General features: G+C 40.1%; 1 protein-coding gene across 1 annotated transcript in view; it reads right to left on the bottom strand.

The window, feature by feature from the left end:
• The window catches only part of LOC150077667 (MFS-type transporter SLC18B1-like), a 227,083-nt gene that overhangs the window by 53,024 nt on the left and 157,868 nt on the right, over nt 1–16,191 (bottom strand). Inside the window, exon 9 of the mRNA XM_090385198.1 lies at nt 6,574–6,669. Within this exon, the coding sequence (XP_090241324.1) occupies nt 6,574–6,669 (96 nt within the window). The remainder of the gene's footprint in view (nt 1–6,573; nt 6,670–16,191) is intronic.

Below are 16,191 nucleotides of genomic sequence, written 5' to 3'. Positions count from 1 at the left end.
GACTATTATTATCAATGCAGTGTCCAGGGTTCAGTGTTGGGCTCATTTCTTTTCTATATTTATCAATGATATTGATTAAGGCATATCAGGCTTAATGTCCAAGTTCGCAGGGTGGGTAATGACAGTACGCTACTGCAACAAGATCTAGGCCAGTTAAGCAGATGGGCTAAGAAATGGCAACTAAGTTTACCATTGACAAATGCAAAAAGCACTGCATATAGGTGGCAGTAATCCCGGAGTAGCATAACATCTGCGTGATACTACACTCAGGTAGTGGAAAATTAAAAACACCTGGTGGTAATTGTGCAGTCAGATGTGAAGTTCTCTGAGCAGTGTCAGACAGGCTGCCAGGAGTTTTGTTAATAATATATAGGAATTTTGCTAGCAGGGATAAGGAGGTGATTATACCATTGTATAAGGCTTGGTCAAAGAACATCTTGAGTACTATATACAGATCTGGAGACCTCATTTTAGGAAGGATGTAGAGATGCTGCAACAAGTACAGAGGAGAGCAGTGAGATTGGTGAGAAAAACAAAAAGGCAATGCTCTTACCATGAAAGGATTCAGATCTGCTGCAAATTTCAGATTTGGATACTAGGCACTTGTGAGAGGAGAGGATTGGGGACTTTGTACTTGTGAGGTGATCTCGTTGAGGTTAAGTTGAATGAATTGAGCAAGCTCAGTGCTGATGGGATTCTTCCTCTTGCTCAGACTACTTACATGAGGTGGCATAAATTCAATCTGAGGAATGATGGCTGAAGAATAAATGTGTGGAAGTTGTCCTTAGCCAGGTTGATAGAACAAACTTTTTGCTAACGTTTGCTAGAACGAACTTTCATCTGTTGTTGTGGAGTTGATAGCTTAAATAAATTCAAGGAAGAACTAGACAAGCTATTGGAGGGAATGAATAGGTGAAATAGGATCCTTGTATCCTATGCACTACTAATGCTAATAATGTGGCCTTGACAATGTCCCAGCATACACACTACTCAGATTCCTTTCAGGTCACTATCTAGCAGAGTAGATAGTGACCCGCCTAAAATAGTGTGAACACTGTTTTATAGCAGTGCCCTCGAAATGGTATCTCAAACCATGATGCCCATCACCATGTTAAAAGACATCAATCGCACCCCATGATGGAAGACATCGGCGGGTGGGGAGCTTCTGGAGTTTGCTCTGGAGACTAAACATGAGTTCCACCACTTCAAGCCTACAATAAGCAAAGTAGTGGTAATGCGCTGGTTGGTAAGAGTCATCTACCATCTTGTATTGCCTAGTAACACAGAAGGGCAGTATTGCTCTATGTATAGTGGATGCGACACACCTCACCCCTGCTTACATTAATTCGTGCATGGGTGGTCACCTCCATTATACTAGGTATCATATTTCAGGACTTGCACATGGGGGGTTTTACCCAGGGTTACTAACAGTCTGACCATCATGCAGGTGCAAGCTGAGGATTTGGTTGTCACTGAACAACCAGACTTTGCTGAAATTCGGTCCACTTGACCTGAGTGTCACTCGAATATCAGTTCTATCAGGGTTTTAGATTCCCAGGTAGCAAGCCCAGTTTTTCATACCTAAGCGATGTCTAGATAAGAATGTCTGTGATGCTTCAAGTACTTAAAGACATAAATACTTTCAAGGAGAAAGGAAAGGGCTTTTGCTTTCATAGGGTGACTACACTGGTCTCAGCCAGTTTTTAAATTTTATGCAGAGGGTACCAACAGCATATTACCAACAGCAAATTCTAAATGAGGCACATTCCGGGAAGTAATCATAAAAGCTACTAGAATTCTCCGAGCACGTTTTTCATACCAACTAAGAAATACCATTCCAGGCCTAGACCTAAATGGATGTCAGATGAACTGATGAGACTTGTGGCATATAAGGAAAATGCATATAAATTATCAGGTGATACCAAAGCCTATGGTAGATATAATCTACCATAGGGCTGTAATCAACTCACAAAGAAGGTTAAGTAAACTAAGGCAGATTATGAAAAGTCTCTGACAAAGAATACCAAAGAAAAGCAGCAACAATTTCTTTAATTATATTAACAGTAGAATGAAGAGGTTCAATCATATTGGTCCACTTGTTGATAATTTAACTGTTGGTGATCCTGCTCAGGTTGCTGACAAACTTGAATAGATATTCTGCTGCTACATTCAGGCATGAGGAGCTCTTTGGGGAGAGGAATGCCATAAGTTCATCAAAATCTAACAGGGAGTCAAATGATTTTCTGATAACTGAAAGGAAAGTGGAAGAGAAATTGTTGAAAGTTAACATAAAAAAAAAGGCACCCGAGTTGGATGGAATCTATCCAAATTTATTAAGGAGACAGCATAGGAGTCCCTTAAATTAAACAAACCCTCTGTACATCCTTGGATTCAGGAAGGTCCCTATGGACTGGAGATGTGTGCATGTATCTTCAATTCACAGAGGATCAAAAGGAAACATGAATAATTACAGACCAGATAGCTTAACTTCTGTTCCAAGGAAAATAATGGAGTCTCTGGTGAAAGAACTATTGCAGGACCATCTAGAGAGGAATGCAATTATACTGCAGTCACAGCATGAATTTGTTAAGGGATAATTGTGCCTGAGAAATCTGACTGGATACTATGATGCAGTAACAAAGCAACCACATGCAAAAAATAATTTTGATATCATATACAGGGCCTCCGTAGCCGAGTGGTCAGGAGCGGGAGTGCAGTAGCACACGCTCTTTGAGTAGACCGGGGTTCAAGCCCCTGACTGCTGAATATGGTTGATCTGCCAACCTGCACTGGACCAGCATGGCAGATTATGGTCCATTTCCCTCAGCATTAATTGTTGAGGAGGCTTCCATCCTGCAGTGGGTTGATAATGGCTGCACTTTACCTTTACAGTGGTCTCCAACAGTTTTTAAATTCTGTACAGTGGGATCAACTGACGATGTTACCAACAGTAAATTCTAAGTGGGAAGCATTCAAGGAATTAATCGTGGAAGCTACTAAAAGTTTCATACCTATTAAGAAATATTGTTCAAGGTTTAGGCCTAAATGGTTGTCAAATGAACTAATGAGACTTGTAACAGAGAAGAAAAATGCATGGGATGCATATAAATTATCAAGCGACTCAGAAGCCTATGGCAGATATAAGTTAATCTGTAATCAGGTCACAAAGGAGGTTCGGCAGGCGAAGGCAGATTACGAGAAATCCTTGGCAAAAGATGCTAAGAAAAACAGCAAGGATTTCTTTACTTATATAAACTCTAAAAGGAAGGGGATGAATCAGATTGGTCCACTTGACATCGATGGTTCGACTGTTGATGATCCTGCTCAGATAGCAAACAAACTGAATGAGTATTTTGCATCTACATTCACATGTGAGGAATTATTAAGGTTTGAAAATGACAGAAGGTTATCAAATTGTAGCAGGATACTTAATGATTTTGTAATAACTGAGAGCAAAGTGGAAGAGAAATTGTTGAAGTTAAACGTAAGAAAAGCACCTGGGGTAGATGGGATCTATCCAGTTATATTAAAGGAGGCGGCAAAGCAACTAAGCAAACCCTTAGCCATAATTATGAGAGCATCCTTGGACTCAGGGAGGTTCCCACGGACTGGAGATGTGCAAATGTATCCCCAATTCACAAAGGGGGATCGAAGGGTGACACGAGTAATTACAGACCAGTAGTTTAACTTCTGTTCCTGGTAAAATAAAGGAGTCACTGGTTAAAGATGCACTGCAGGATCATCTAGACAAGACTGCAGCAATAATTCAGAAACAGCATGGGTTGGTTAAGGGAAAGTCTTGTCTGACAAATTTGATAGGATATTATGATGTGGTTACAAAGGAACTGGATGCAAAAAATAATTTTGATATCATATATTTGGATTTCAGGAAAGCTTTTGACACTGTTGCGCATGGAAGACTATTGTACAAATTGGAGCAGAATGGTATTAAGGGTAAGTTGCTACGATGGATAAAAGGATGGTTAAGTGGGAGAAGACAGAGGGTGGTAATCAATGGGTGCTGCTCTTCTTGGACTAATGTTATTAGTGGGGTCCCACAGGGTTCGGTGTTAGGTCCACTGTTGTTTTGTATATTTATCAATGATATTGATGAAGGTATATCAGGCTTAATGTCGAAGTTTGCAGATGATACAAAGGTTGGCAGGGTTGTTAATGACAGTGATGGAAGTGTTTTACTGCAACAGAATTTAGATAATTTGGGCAGATGGGCTCAGAAGTGGCAACTGAAGTTTAACCTTGACAAATGCAAAGTACTGCATATGGGTAGAAGTAACCCCAGAGAAACGTACCAACTGTGTGGTACTACACTTAAGGAGGTAGAAAATGAAAAAGACCTGGGAGTAATTGTGCAGGCAGATATGAAGTTTTCTGAGCAATGCAGACAGGCTGCCAGGGCAGGTCATGGGGTTTTGTCAATGATATATAGGAATTTTGCTAGCAGGGAAAGGGAGGTGATTATCCCTCTGTATAAGGCAATGGTCAGGCCACGCCTTGAGTACTGCGTACAGGTCTGGAGGCCTCATTTTAGGAAGGATGTAGATTTGCTTGAGCGTGTACAGAGAAGGACAACAAGATTGGTGAGGGGAATGAAGGGATCCTCTTATCAAGAGAGGCTTAAGTTCTGAAAATTGCAGTGGCTGGAGACTAGGCACCTGCCCGGTGATCTGATTGAGGTGTATAAGGCCTTGAATGGGTTCAGCACGCTGAATTCTGATGGGATCCTTCCACTTGTTCAGATTACGAACCTAAGGGGGCATAAATTCAAATTAAGAAAGGACAGATGTAGAATAGATGTGTGGAAATTTGCCTTTAGCCAGCGGGTGGTTAATTGCTGGAACAAACTTCCATCTGTCGTTGTGGAAGTTGATAGGTTGAATAAATTTAAAGAGGAACTGGACAGGCATTTGGAGGGAATGGTGTGATTTTTTTTTTTTTTTTTTTTTTGGCTGATGCTGCATAAGCTCATACACTTGCTTTCTTGCATCACATGCCACTACTACTACTACCTTTACATGGATATCAGGAAAGCTTTTCATCCAGTTGCATATTATTATAAAGACTGCTGTACAAACTGGAACAATGTGGCATTAAGGGCGAGTTTAATGCTGCTCTGAATAAAAAGATGGTTGAGTTAGAGAAGACAGAGAGTGGTTATTAATGAACACTGCTCTTCACGACTACTGTTATTAGTAGAACCTACCAGGGTTCACAATGCTGAGCTTATTTTTGTTTTCTGTATTTATTAATGACATTGATGAAGGTATATCATCTTAATGTCTACATATGAAGATGATACAATGGTTAGCAAGGTGATAATGACAGTAATCAGGGTAAGCTACTGCAACAAGATCTAAAAAAAATTAGGCAGATGGGCTGAGAAATGTCAGATGAACTTTAACATTGACAAATGCAAGGTAGTGCATGTGGGTAACAGTGATCTCAGATTACCAACTGTATGGTACTACATGCAGGACAATGGAAAATGAAAAAGACCTGCAGGTCTTTTTCATTTTCATTGTGCAGCCAGTTATTAAGTACTCTGAGCAATGCAGACAGGCTGCCAGGACAGTTCATGGGGTTTTGTCAATGATATACAGGTTTTTTGATTTGAATTTTATTGGCGCATTAGCATCTAAGGCTATAATGCGCCAATGATATACAGGAACTTTGCCATTAGGATAATGAGGTGATTATCCGAATTTATAAGGCAATGCTTTGGTTGCATCTTGAATACTGAATAAAACTATGGGGGGCCTTATTTTAGGAAGGTTGTGGATCTTCTGCGACAGGTGAAGAAAAGGATAACGAGACTGGTGAAGAGAACAAATGGGTGGTCTTACCAAGAAAGGCTTCAGTTCTAAAAGTTGTAGTGTCTGAAAACTAAGCACCAGCAAGATGATCTGACTGAGGCGTTTCAGGCTTTGAATGGATTGCTCAATGCTGATGACATTAGACTATACCCATGATGGGGCATTAAGTGAGGAAGGATGGTTGCAGGATAGATGAGTGGTGGTTTCCCTTCAGTCACTGGATGGTTGATATTTGGAACAAAGTTCCATCTTTTGTTGGAAAAGTGGGTAGTTTAAATAAACTCAAGGAAGAAGTTGATAAATTATTGGAGGGGATGTAGAAATGATGTGGGAGGTTTTTTTTTTTTTTTTGGCTGATGCTTTATCCGCTTGCTTTTTTGCTTCATATGCCAGTAGTACTAATATGAACTTGGGCTATCCATATAACTTTACTATGACAAAGCCTGTCCATAGTAAAGTTATAAAAGCAGCTGGAAACAAAACAAGTACAAAAGTATCACAAAAAAAAGTTAGTTTTCAATATATATTCCAGATGAAGAGCCAATTGAAACTGTCCCACAAAAACACACATGGGAGGATTTTTGTATTTCTAACTGCCAAAAAAACCTTGAATATTATTGCTAAAAATTAATAACCAAGCACTGTATCAAAGAAAACAATACTTCAGTGTTATTTAAAAAATTATAATCTCAATTCGATAATACCAATTTAAGACTTTGACAATTAATAACATCACACTTACACTGCATCTTGTAGAGAATGGACAAAGGTTGCAACAAGTTTTGCTGCACTTCCAAATCCTATAAGTATCTGGGCAACAACAATTAGCAGAAGAGATCTATGGAAAATAAATTGAGCAAAGCATTTATGAAGAGTACAAACAACAGCAATATGTATGTTAATATAAATATCATTAAAGCATTGCTGCCAAGAATTTGGATTTTTGAGGACAGATTATATTAAAAATATTTATGAAACATGTTAAGATTAATAAAAGTAAAGGTGATTTTATTTTTTGTTTGATGGTAATTATGCATCCTTTGAACTTAGCCTAGTTATACCACTACTTAGTAACTTGAATGATTTGATAATAATAGAAAATAAGGCTGTAGAGAAATTTCTAAAGCCTAAAGTGTCAATAGATTTTACATTTGTAACTTTTTTTTTTTAATGTAAACCCCAAACACGAGAGGTATTAGAACCTATAGTACTTAATACAGTGCTTGGGTGGGAAGTTGAGAAGACGAAAGAAGATATTTGTTGACATTGGACTTGAACTTCTGTAGACTGTAATTTTCAGGAAATATGTATAAAGGAAGGTTGTTCCAGAAATCGGCAGTTGAATGAATAAACGAGAAAGATGAAAAGTTGGTTCTGTGAGTTTGAAGTTGGACAGTAAATGGATGTTGACTGGTGGCGGCACATGTTTGGACTGTTTTGAAAGAGACAGCGGGAATTATAGAAGCCAATTCAGAAGAACAGTGCCCATGGAAGTATCTGTAGAAGAGGCATGCAGCAGAAACAGTGCGTCTATGAGACAGCGAGTGGAGAGACTCTGTTAGAGATGAATCATTAATTAACCTAACTGCCCTCTTCTGAATAGAATCAAGAAGACTGAGAGAGGTTTTGGGGAGCACCACGCCAGATGTGGAAACAATATTCCATGGCAGGGCGGATTTGCGATTTATACAGAGTGAGCAGCTGTTTGGAAGAAAAGTAATGCCAAAAGCGAAAGAGAAAACCAAGTTTTTTAGCTGCAGGGGAAGCAATATTTGTAATGTGCTTGTGCCAAGAGAGAGATTAGAAGTCAGGGTAATCCCCAAAAGAGATATATCATTTTGTCTAGAAATCGGAGTGTCACTAAAGATAAGCATAGGAGCAGAAGAATCCTTTTTGCAAGATATAAGACAAGACTGAGTTTCAGAAGGATTGAAATCAACAAAGTTGTCTTTGCCCCACTGGAGAATTACCTGAAGATTGGCATTTTAGGAATTGGTAGCAGATTTTCGAGAAGTTGAAGCTGATTTAACAGGGTAAGGTTTCTCAAAATGGAAAGTGGATTGCAATGTGCTATCAATGGCAAAACTATTTCCAGTCAATGGAAGAAGGTCATTAATATACTAGAGGAAAAGAGTGGGGGGAAAGAACTGAACCTTGGGGGACACTGGCATTAGTGGAGAAGTTAGAAGACAGAGAGCCATCTACCATCACCCTCAAAGAGCGATCAGAGAGAAAACTGGATAACCAATTACTAAAAACAGTTGGAAAACCATAAGATGGAAGCTTGTTTAGAAGACCTTTATGCCAAACATTATCGAAAGCCTTTGAGATGTCAAGAGCAACTACTTGTGTTTCACCGAACCTTTCCATTGAATTAGTCCATAAATGGGTAACATAAGCCAGAACATCACCAGTGGATCGACACTGACGGAATCCATACTGGCGATCGTTGATCAGACAGAAGGTTTCTAGGTAGTTTAAGAGTTGGCAGTTAATTGATTTCTCCATTAGTTTAGAAAGAGTAGAAGTAATTGCAATGGGACGATAATTGGATGGGAGGGATTTGTCACCCTTTTTAGGAACTGGCTGGATATGGGCAAATTTCCAAGCAGAAGGAAAAACACCTTTGGAATAAGAAAGTGAAAAAAAGGTGACAAAGAATAGGAGTAAGTTCAGGAGCACAGGTTTAGAGAACACGTGGAGAAATACCATCGGAACCTGGAGCTTTCTTAGCATCAAGATTCATCAAAATCCTTCTGACATCCTTTTGATGGAAGACCACCGGAGGCATTGAATGGAGTGTGTTGGGAATGGTGGGAGGTGTTTTACCAAGATCATTAATACAAGAGTTGGAAGAAAAATGGGATGCTAGCAGGTCAGCTTTATCCTTGGCTGAAGTGACAACAGAACCATCTGGTTTGGACAGAGGTGGGAGCAGAGATGGGCAAAAGTTGCGGCCAATAGCTTTGGAAAGGGACCAGAATGCTCGGCTACCATTAGGGCAAGAAGCAAGTTTTCTACTCTTAACCTGTTCAAAGTCTAGTTTGGACTGATTAATAACTGCTTTACAATTGTCGTGAGCTTTGGTGTAGGCAGAAAATGAAACTGAAGAATTAGAAACAAGCCAATTACGATATGCAACATTCTTCTCTTGAACAGCCTTAGCACATTTATTGGAAAACCAAGGTTTAGATAAAGGACGAGATTTTAAAGTGGAGTGTGGGATAAAGGATTCCATTCCTGCAAGAATAATTTCATTGACACGATCTGAGCAAACGTTGACATCAGAAGTTTTGAAACAGTAATCCGACCAAGGAAAAGAAGAAAAGAAATCTCACAGGTCATCCCATTTTGTATTCTTGTAATGCCAAACAACACAAGTTTGGGAATAGCCAAGAGATAAAGGCTCCATTGGAGAAGAGACAATCACCAGTACCTATTACAACATGGTGCAGATACGTTGATGACATCTTCACCGTCATCCCACATGGCTCTGAAACAACATTTTCTGGTTTTGGCTATAATGCGCCAAAACCAGGTGATATATAAAAAAATATAAGCTTTCACTGACCTAATTACTTAGGTCACCATGTCAAGACATAAAATAACAAAGGTATAAAATGTAGAAAAGATAAATCAATAAAGAAATAACAATAACATGTAAATTTTAAATACAAGTAAAAACGTTTATTGATTTAAAATAGCAAAAACAGCAGACACATTGTCATTGTCGGATAAAATCTGACTGAGTGTATAAGGCTCAGCCAGATAATTAAAAGCGGTAAAATGGATATTGCTAAAATCTGGACAGTCAATTAAAATGTGTCTGATTGATAAAATTGTGCCACAGGACTCACACATAGGAGGATCATCAGCCCTCAGCAAATACGAATGATTCAAATGACTATGTCCTATGCGGATCCAGGCAAGAACAACTTGCTCCTTACGATTCCTGCGCAGACTAGACTGCCATGGTTCAATTACAGGCTTTATATGATATAATTTACTCATAATCTGTCTATTCTAGTCTAATTTACTCATAGTCTGTCTGCTAGTATAGAGTCTGTATGGTGTGAGATAGTTGGAAACAAACGTATAATGCGGGTAGGAGTAATCTACAGACCAGGTGATTGTGAAGATTATGACAAAAGCCTCTATGTGCAAATGGAATGGTAAAGTAAGCGTCAATGCCTTATTATGGGTGATTTCAATTTGCCTCTAATTGATTGGAGTAAATGGGAAGGAAACTCGACATGGGGAACAAAATTTTAAAATCAACTAGATGACTGTTATTTGTATCAACCTGTCAGGGAAAGTACTAGAGAAAAGAATATCCTAGACCTCATCATCACACATGAATCAGATGACATAACAGGGCTGACAGTAGAGGAACCAGTAGCAGGGAGTGATCACAGAGTTCTACGGTGGATGATGATGAGAGAGGTAGCAGAAGTAAAGGCAAAGGAATGGGTTTTAATTTCAGAAAAGGAAATTACGATGCCTTAAGGTACTACATGGCCTCTATTAACTGGGTAGATATTGTGCAGAAAATGAATACATTTGAACTGTGGTACGCTTTTAAAACATTAATCACAGATGCCTTGAATGAGTATATACCATTAAAAACATACTCCACGAGGAGGGTTCCAAGTTGGATGAATAGTGAAGTTGCCACATTACTTGAGCAGAAAAAGGTGGCATGGAAAGGTTAATAGCAATAAGAAGTACTGAAGCCTATAACAATGAAGAGCAATAAAAAGTACTGAAGCCTATAACAGCTACAAGGTGATGTGTAATAGAGCCACAGAAAAGGTTCGACAGGCAAAGGCAGTTTATGAGAAATCACTAGCAAACAGAGCAAAGAGGGGGGATAAAGAATTCTTCACATATACAAATGCCAAGAAGAGCAGGACAAACCAGATCGGACCTTTACGTAAGGGAAAGGGGACAGTATTAAATACACCAGATGCCATTGCAGATGAACTCAACAGTTATTTTGCATCGATATTTACAAATGAAAAGCCTTTTGCGGCAATGGGAAATTGTGGGAGAGAAGTTGAAAAATATGTAATTAATGATATTGAAATTTTGCAAGATTATTTAATGAAAAAACTTTCGAGCCTACAGACCAGTAAGGCTCCTGGAGTTGATGGAATATACCCTATAATCTTAAGAGAGGCGGCAAGCGAGTGCATTGAACCATTGAGGCTAATTATGCGAGCATCACTAGACTCTGGGGAGATTCCCTTGGATTGGAAAAGTGCAAATGTATCTCCCATACATAAGGGTGGCTCTAAAAGTGAAGTTGGAAATTATCGACCTGTCAGTCTGACTTCAGTAGTAGGGAAAATCATGGAGGCAATGATCAAGGGTGGAATTCAGGATCATATGGATCGAATTGAAATTCTCAAGGATACTCAGCATGGTTTTGTAAAGGGAAAATCATGTTTAACAAATCTGGTTCGCTATTTCGAAAGGGTCACTCACGAGCTGGATTTAGGGAATAATTTCGACGTTGTTTATTTAGATTTTAGCAAAGCTTTTGACTCAGTCCCACATGAGCGATTGCTTTATAAGCTGGAACAGGTTGGAATCACTGGGAAAATCCTTAGATGGATAGAAGGATGGCTTCAGGGCAGGAGGCAGAGGGTTGTGATAAATGGCTATTCCTCAGATTGGGTTGATGTAAGAAGTGGGTTTCCCCAAGGATCAGTATTAGGACCACTGTTGTTTTTAATTTTCATAAACGACATTGATGAAGGGATAGAGGGCTTGATGTCTAAATTTGCAGATGATGTTAAAATTGGTAGAGTAGTTAATGATCACTGTCAAGCTGAGCTTCTTCAGAGAGACCTAGATAGACTTCAGGAATGGTCAGAAAAATGGCAGCTGTGCTTTAATCCAACAAAGTGTAAGGTATTACACCTGGGAAACAGTAATCCCAAAAAAACTTATTCACTTGGTGGAGTTCAACTAAACCCAGTACTGGAGGAAAGGGACTTGGGTGTTACGATACGGTCAGACATGAAATTCTCTGAGCATTGTAAACAGGTTGCAAGGAAGGCCCATGTTGTCCTATCGATGATCTATCGAACTTTTGCAAGTAGAGATGGGGACGTGATAATCCCATTATATAAGGCTTATGTTAGACCACACTTGGAATACTGTGTTCAAGTATGCAGACCGCACCTAAAGAAAGACATCGAGCTTCTTGAAAGGGTGCAAAGACGGGTAACTCGCCTGGTGAGATCGGTAAAAGGGCGTCCTTGTGAAGAATGACTTCGAATATGTAGGTTGCAGAGTTTGGAAACTAGACACCTTAGAGGAGATTTGATTGAGGTGTTTAAGGCTCTGAGAGGCATCAGTAAAATGAATGAGGACAAAATTTTCAAGATTATAAATGATGCTAGAACTAGGGGACATAAATTCAAGTTACGGGGGGAAATGTTTAGATTGGACTGCAGGAAGTTTTATTTTAGCCAACGAGTTATAAATTACTGGAATAAGTTGCCTTCATGGGTGGTAGAGGCCGACAGTTTGGGGAAATTCAAAGGTCATCTGGTTGGTACTTTCGGGTAAGGGAAGCACATAGGATGATAGGTTTAATTTCCTTTTTTTTATTAATTATTATTTTTTTGTTTTTATCATTGTTTTGTTCGGATTTTTTTTTTTTGGCTGGTGCAGCATAAGCCATAGGCTTTCTTGCACCATGCGGCCATTACTAATACTAATACTATTCCACGAATCCTGCCATTGGTAGTATATCGATAGTATACCACTTCTGGTGTATTATTTGCCTGTAGTCTGTATAGGGGACTGACAGGCAGCGATTATTATTGGGAATTGCTGATTTGGCTGCGGTGCCAGCCAAATCATTTCCCCTAATCCCAATGTGGCTGGGAATCCAGCAGAAGCGGATATCATATTCACGTTCATGGAGAAAGTGAATCTTCTGCTGAATGCAAGACAGAACCGGATGAGGATTATATCTCACAGTTATTAAAGCCTGTAACACACTGAGAGAGTCAGAATATAAAATGAACCATTGGTATTGGCATTTACTAATGTGATTCAAGGCTAACTCTATAGCGTGCAGCGCTGCAGTAAATATGCTGCATTCAGAGGGAATCTGCTCCGATGTAGTGATGTCTGTAAAGACAGCAGCAGATCCCACATATGATTCTGACTTCGAGCCGTCAGTGTAAACTGGCACGAAGTCAGAATGATCAGCTCGGTGTGCTAAATAAAGCTGCAGGTAGACAGATGATGGAGTGTCCGACTTTCCCCAATTTCTAAGGGACAAGTCACATGCTCGAACATGAGCATGCCAGGGAGGAAGGGGTTGCTTTGGTGTTTGGGCAACCTTGTCTACCTTGATCTTAAATTCTTTGAGTAGCTCTTGGAGTCGAATACCAAAAGAACGATTGGCAGTCTTACGTGTGTTACACAAATTTTCCCATCGTGGCTCAAAAACGAATGGGCACGTAGGATGGTCTGGCAGGGATTTCAGTTTTAAAGCGTACTTTAGAGACAACTGCTTACGTTGAAGCGATACAGGTGGTTCGTTTGCTTCAACGTATAAGCTTCGGACAGGAGATGTTCAATATGCTCCAATAGTGATGGAAGAGCTTGATGATGGACAGGATCCAGCCATCAAAGTACACTGTCTCTGGCCGAATTATATACCAGGGACCCGTAATCTAATCTGGATCATACAAGCGCATGGTAAATGCGTAGTAGGGTGCATCGATCCGTACCCCAAGACGTAGAGGAGAGAGTGCAGAATATTCAGGCCTCTTGTGCACTTTGTGCGGAGTTGATGGATGTGATCCAGAAAGGTCAGCTTTTTATCAAATACGAGTCCCAAGACTTTTGTGTATGCTGCTACTGGAATAGCATTTTGTTCGAGCCTTAATTCAGGTTCAGGATGAAGATTACACTTACGACAAAAGTGTACGCAAATGGTCTTCTGTGGCGAGAACCTGAATCAATTAGATAGAACCCAGGAATTTAGGCGATCAATGGCTTTTTGCAGGTTGTCTTTCTATAACCCTCATGTTGCATGACTGACAAAATATGCTAAAGTCATCAACACAGAGGGCACTCTTTACAGTTGGAGGAAGTTGTTCGGTGATGAAATTTACTTTGATGGCGAAAAGCGTCACTTAATATTGAGTGTCACTTAATACTGATCCTTGGTACTCCCTCCTCTTGACAGAAGGGACGAGAGAGTGAGGATCCCAGATGAACTTGGAAAGATCGATTGGCTAAAAAGTTTTTAATAAAAATGGGGAGATGCCCTCTTTGGTTTGGTGTTTTAAGATGCCAAATCTCCAAGTTGTGTCATACGCTTGCTCCATGTCAAAGAATACAGACACCAAATGTTCATGTTTTAGGAAAGCATCGCGGATGGATGTTTCCAGTCTAATAAGATGGTCCAGAGTGTACCAGTTCCGTCGGAAGCCGTACTGGATGTTAGAGAGAAAGTCATTCGATTCTAAATGTCACATTAAACGAAAGTTAACCATTCTCTCTAGGATTTTGCACAGACAGCTAGTCAGAGCAATAGGACAATAATTAGTAGTTACTTTTGGATCTTTTCCTGGCTTAGCAAAGGCAAGAACGATTGCTTTGCTCCAGGAATCTGGAAACTGCCCTTCAATAAAGATTCTATTATATACAAGGAGCAGATGATCCATAGATTTTGGTGAATGATACTTAATCATTTCATAATGGATGCCATCTGGTCCAACAGCACTTGCCTTGGAAAGAGTGAGGGCTCTTTTCAGTTCCTGTATAGTGAATGTCCCGTTGTAGGGATAAAGGCTCTTAGACTTAAAATTAAGTGCCTGTTTTTTGATTTTATGTTTCAGGACCAGGAACTCTGGGGAATACGAAGATGTCGCAGAGATGTTAGAAATGTTTCCCTAAAAGCATTGGCTATTGCAGTTGGATCTGCAATAGTGCATCCATTATAATCTAGGATTGAAGAATTGTGGGATGAATATTTTCCCTTCATTTTCCGGATTTTGTTCCAGACCAACTTAGTACTAGTGGACTGAGTAACTGATGAAGTAAAACGGATCCACGATTCCTTTTGACTCTGACGGCGGATGTAGCGTGCTTTGGCTCATCTACGTTTAAAGGCTATAAGGTTGGTCGTGGGTAGGATATCAGCGGAATATCCCCCACACTTTGTTTTGAGCCTTTTTTGCTGCTGTGCATTGTGAATTCCACCATGGTTTGGGAAATAGTGGAAACCGGGCAGATGTTTTTGGGACGGCATTTGCAGCTGCTTGGATAATAATTTCAGTGATGTACATTACTCCATCATTGATAGGCTCCTGACTGACGGTACTGATGTCAAAATTTGCCTGACCTTGGAAGGCAGTCCAGTCAGCCTGATCAGTCTTCCACAGTGGTAACCTGAAAGGAAGACACGGTCTCCCACTGTGTAACGAGGTTATCACAGGGAAGTGATCACTTCCGTAGGGTTCTCTTCCACTTCCCAAGTGAGCATTAGCATTAGCATTAGCATTAGTAGAGGCATATGATGCAAGAAAGCAAGCTTATTCAGCATCAGCCAAAAAAAAAAAAAAAAAAAAAAACAACCCTCTCCCATTTCACCCCTCCGTTCGTTCGAAATACCTGTCCAGTTGAGCTTTAAATTTGTTTAGGCTATCAACTTCAACAACAAGTGATGGAAGTCGGTTCCACCAACCAACCACCCGCTGGCCAAAGGCAAATTTCCGCACATCTATCCGACATCCGTCCTTCCTCAATTTGAATTTATGCCCTCTGAGGTGATTATTCTGAGAAAGATGAAGAATCCCATTGGCATTGAGCATGCTCAAACCATTCAAAGCCTTATACACCTCTATCAGATCACCTCGCCGGTGCCTAGTCTCCAGACTCTGTAATTTGCAAAACTTAAGCCTTTCTTCGTAAGAGCAACCCTTTGTTCCATTTACTAATCTTGTTGCCCTTCTCTGTACCCGTTCCAGCAGCTCTACATCCTTCTTGAAATGAGGCCTCCAGACCTGTATACAGTACTCAAGATGTGGCCTAACCATTGCCTTATACAAGGGAATAATCACCTCCTTATCCCTGCTAGAAAAATTCCTGTATATCATTGACAAGACACCATGAGCTACTCTTGCAGCTCGTCTGCACTGCTCAGAGAACTTCATATCTGCCTGCACAATTACCCCCAGGTCCTTTTCATTCTCCACCACTCTCAGTGTAGTACCGCAGAGTTGATACATTGCTCTGGGGTTACTGTTACCCATATGTAGTACTTTACATTTGTCAATGTTAAACTTCATTTGCCACCTCTCAGCCCATCTGTTCAACCTTTCCA

Source organism: Mastigoproctus giganteus, chromosome 11, assembly GCF_048544385.1.
Source record: "Mastigoproctus giganteus isolate SK-2022 chromosome 11, ASM4854438v1, whole genome shotgun sequence".
Taxonomy (NCBI): Eukaryota; Metazoa; Arthropoda; class Arachnida; order Uropygi; family Thelyphonidae; genus Mastigoproctus; species Mastigoproctus giganteus.
Note: the sequence above shows the minus strand (reverse complement) of the source record. Positions and strands in the feature narration are given on the sequence as shown.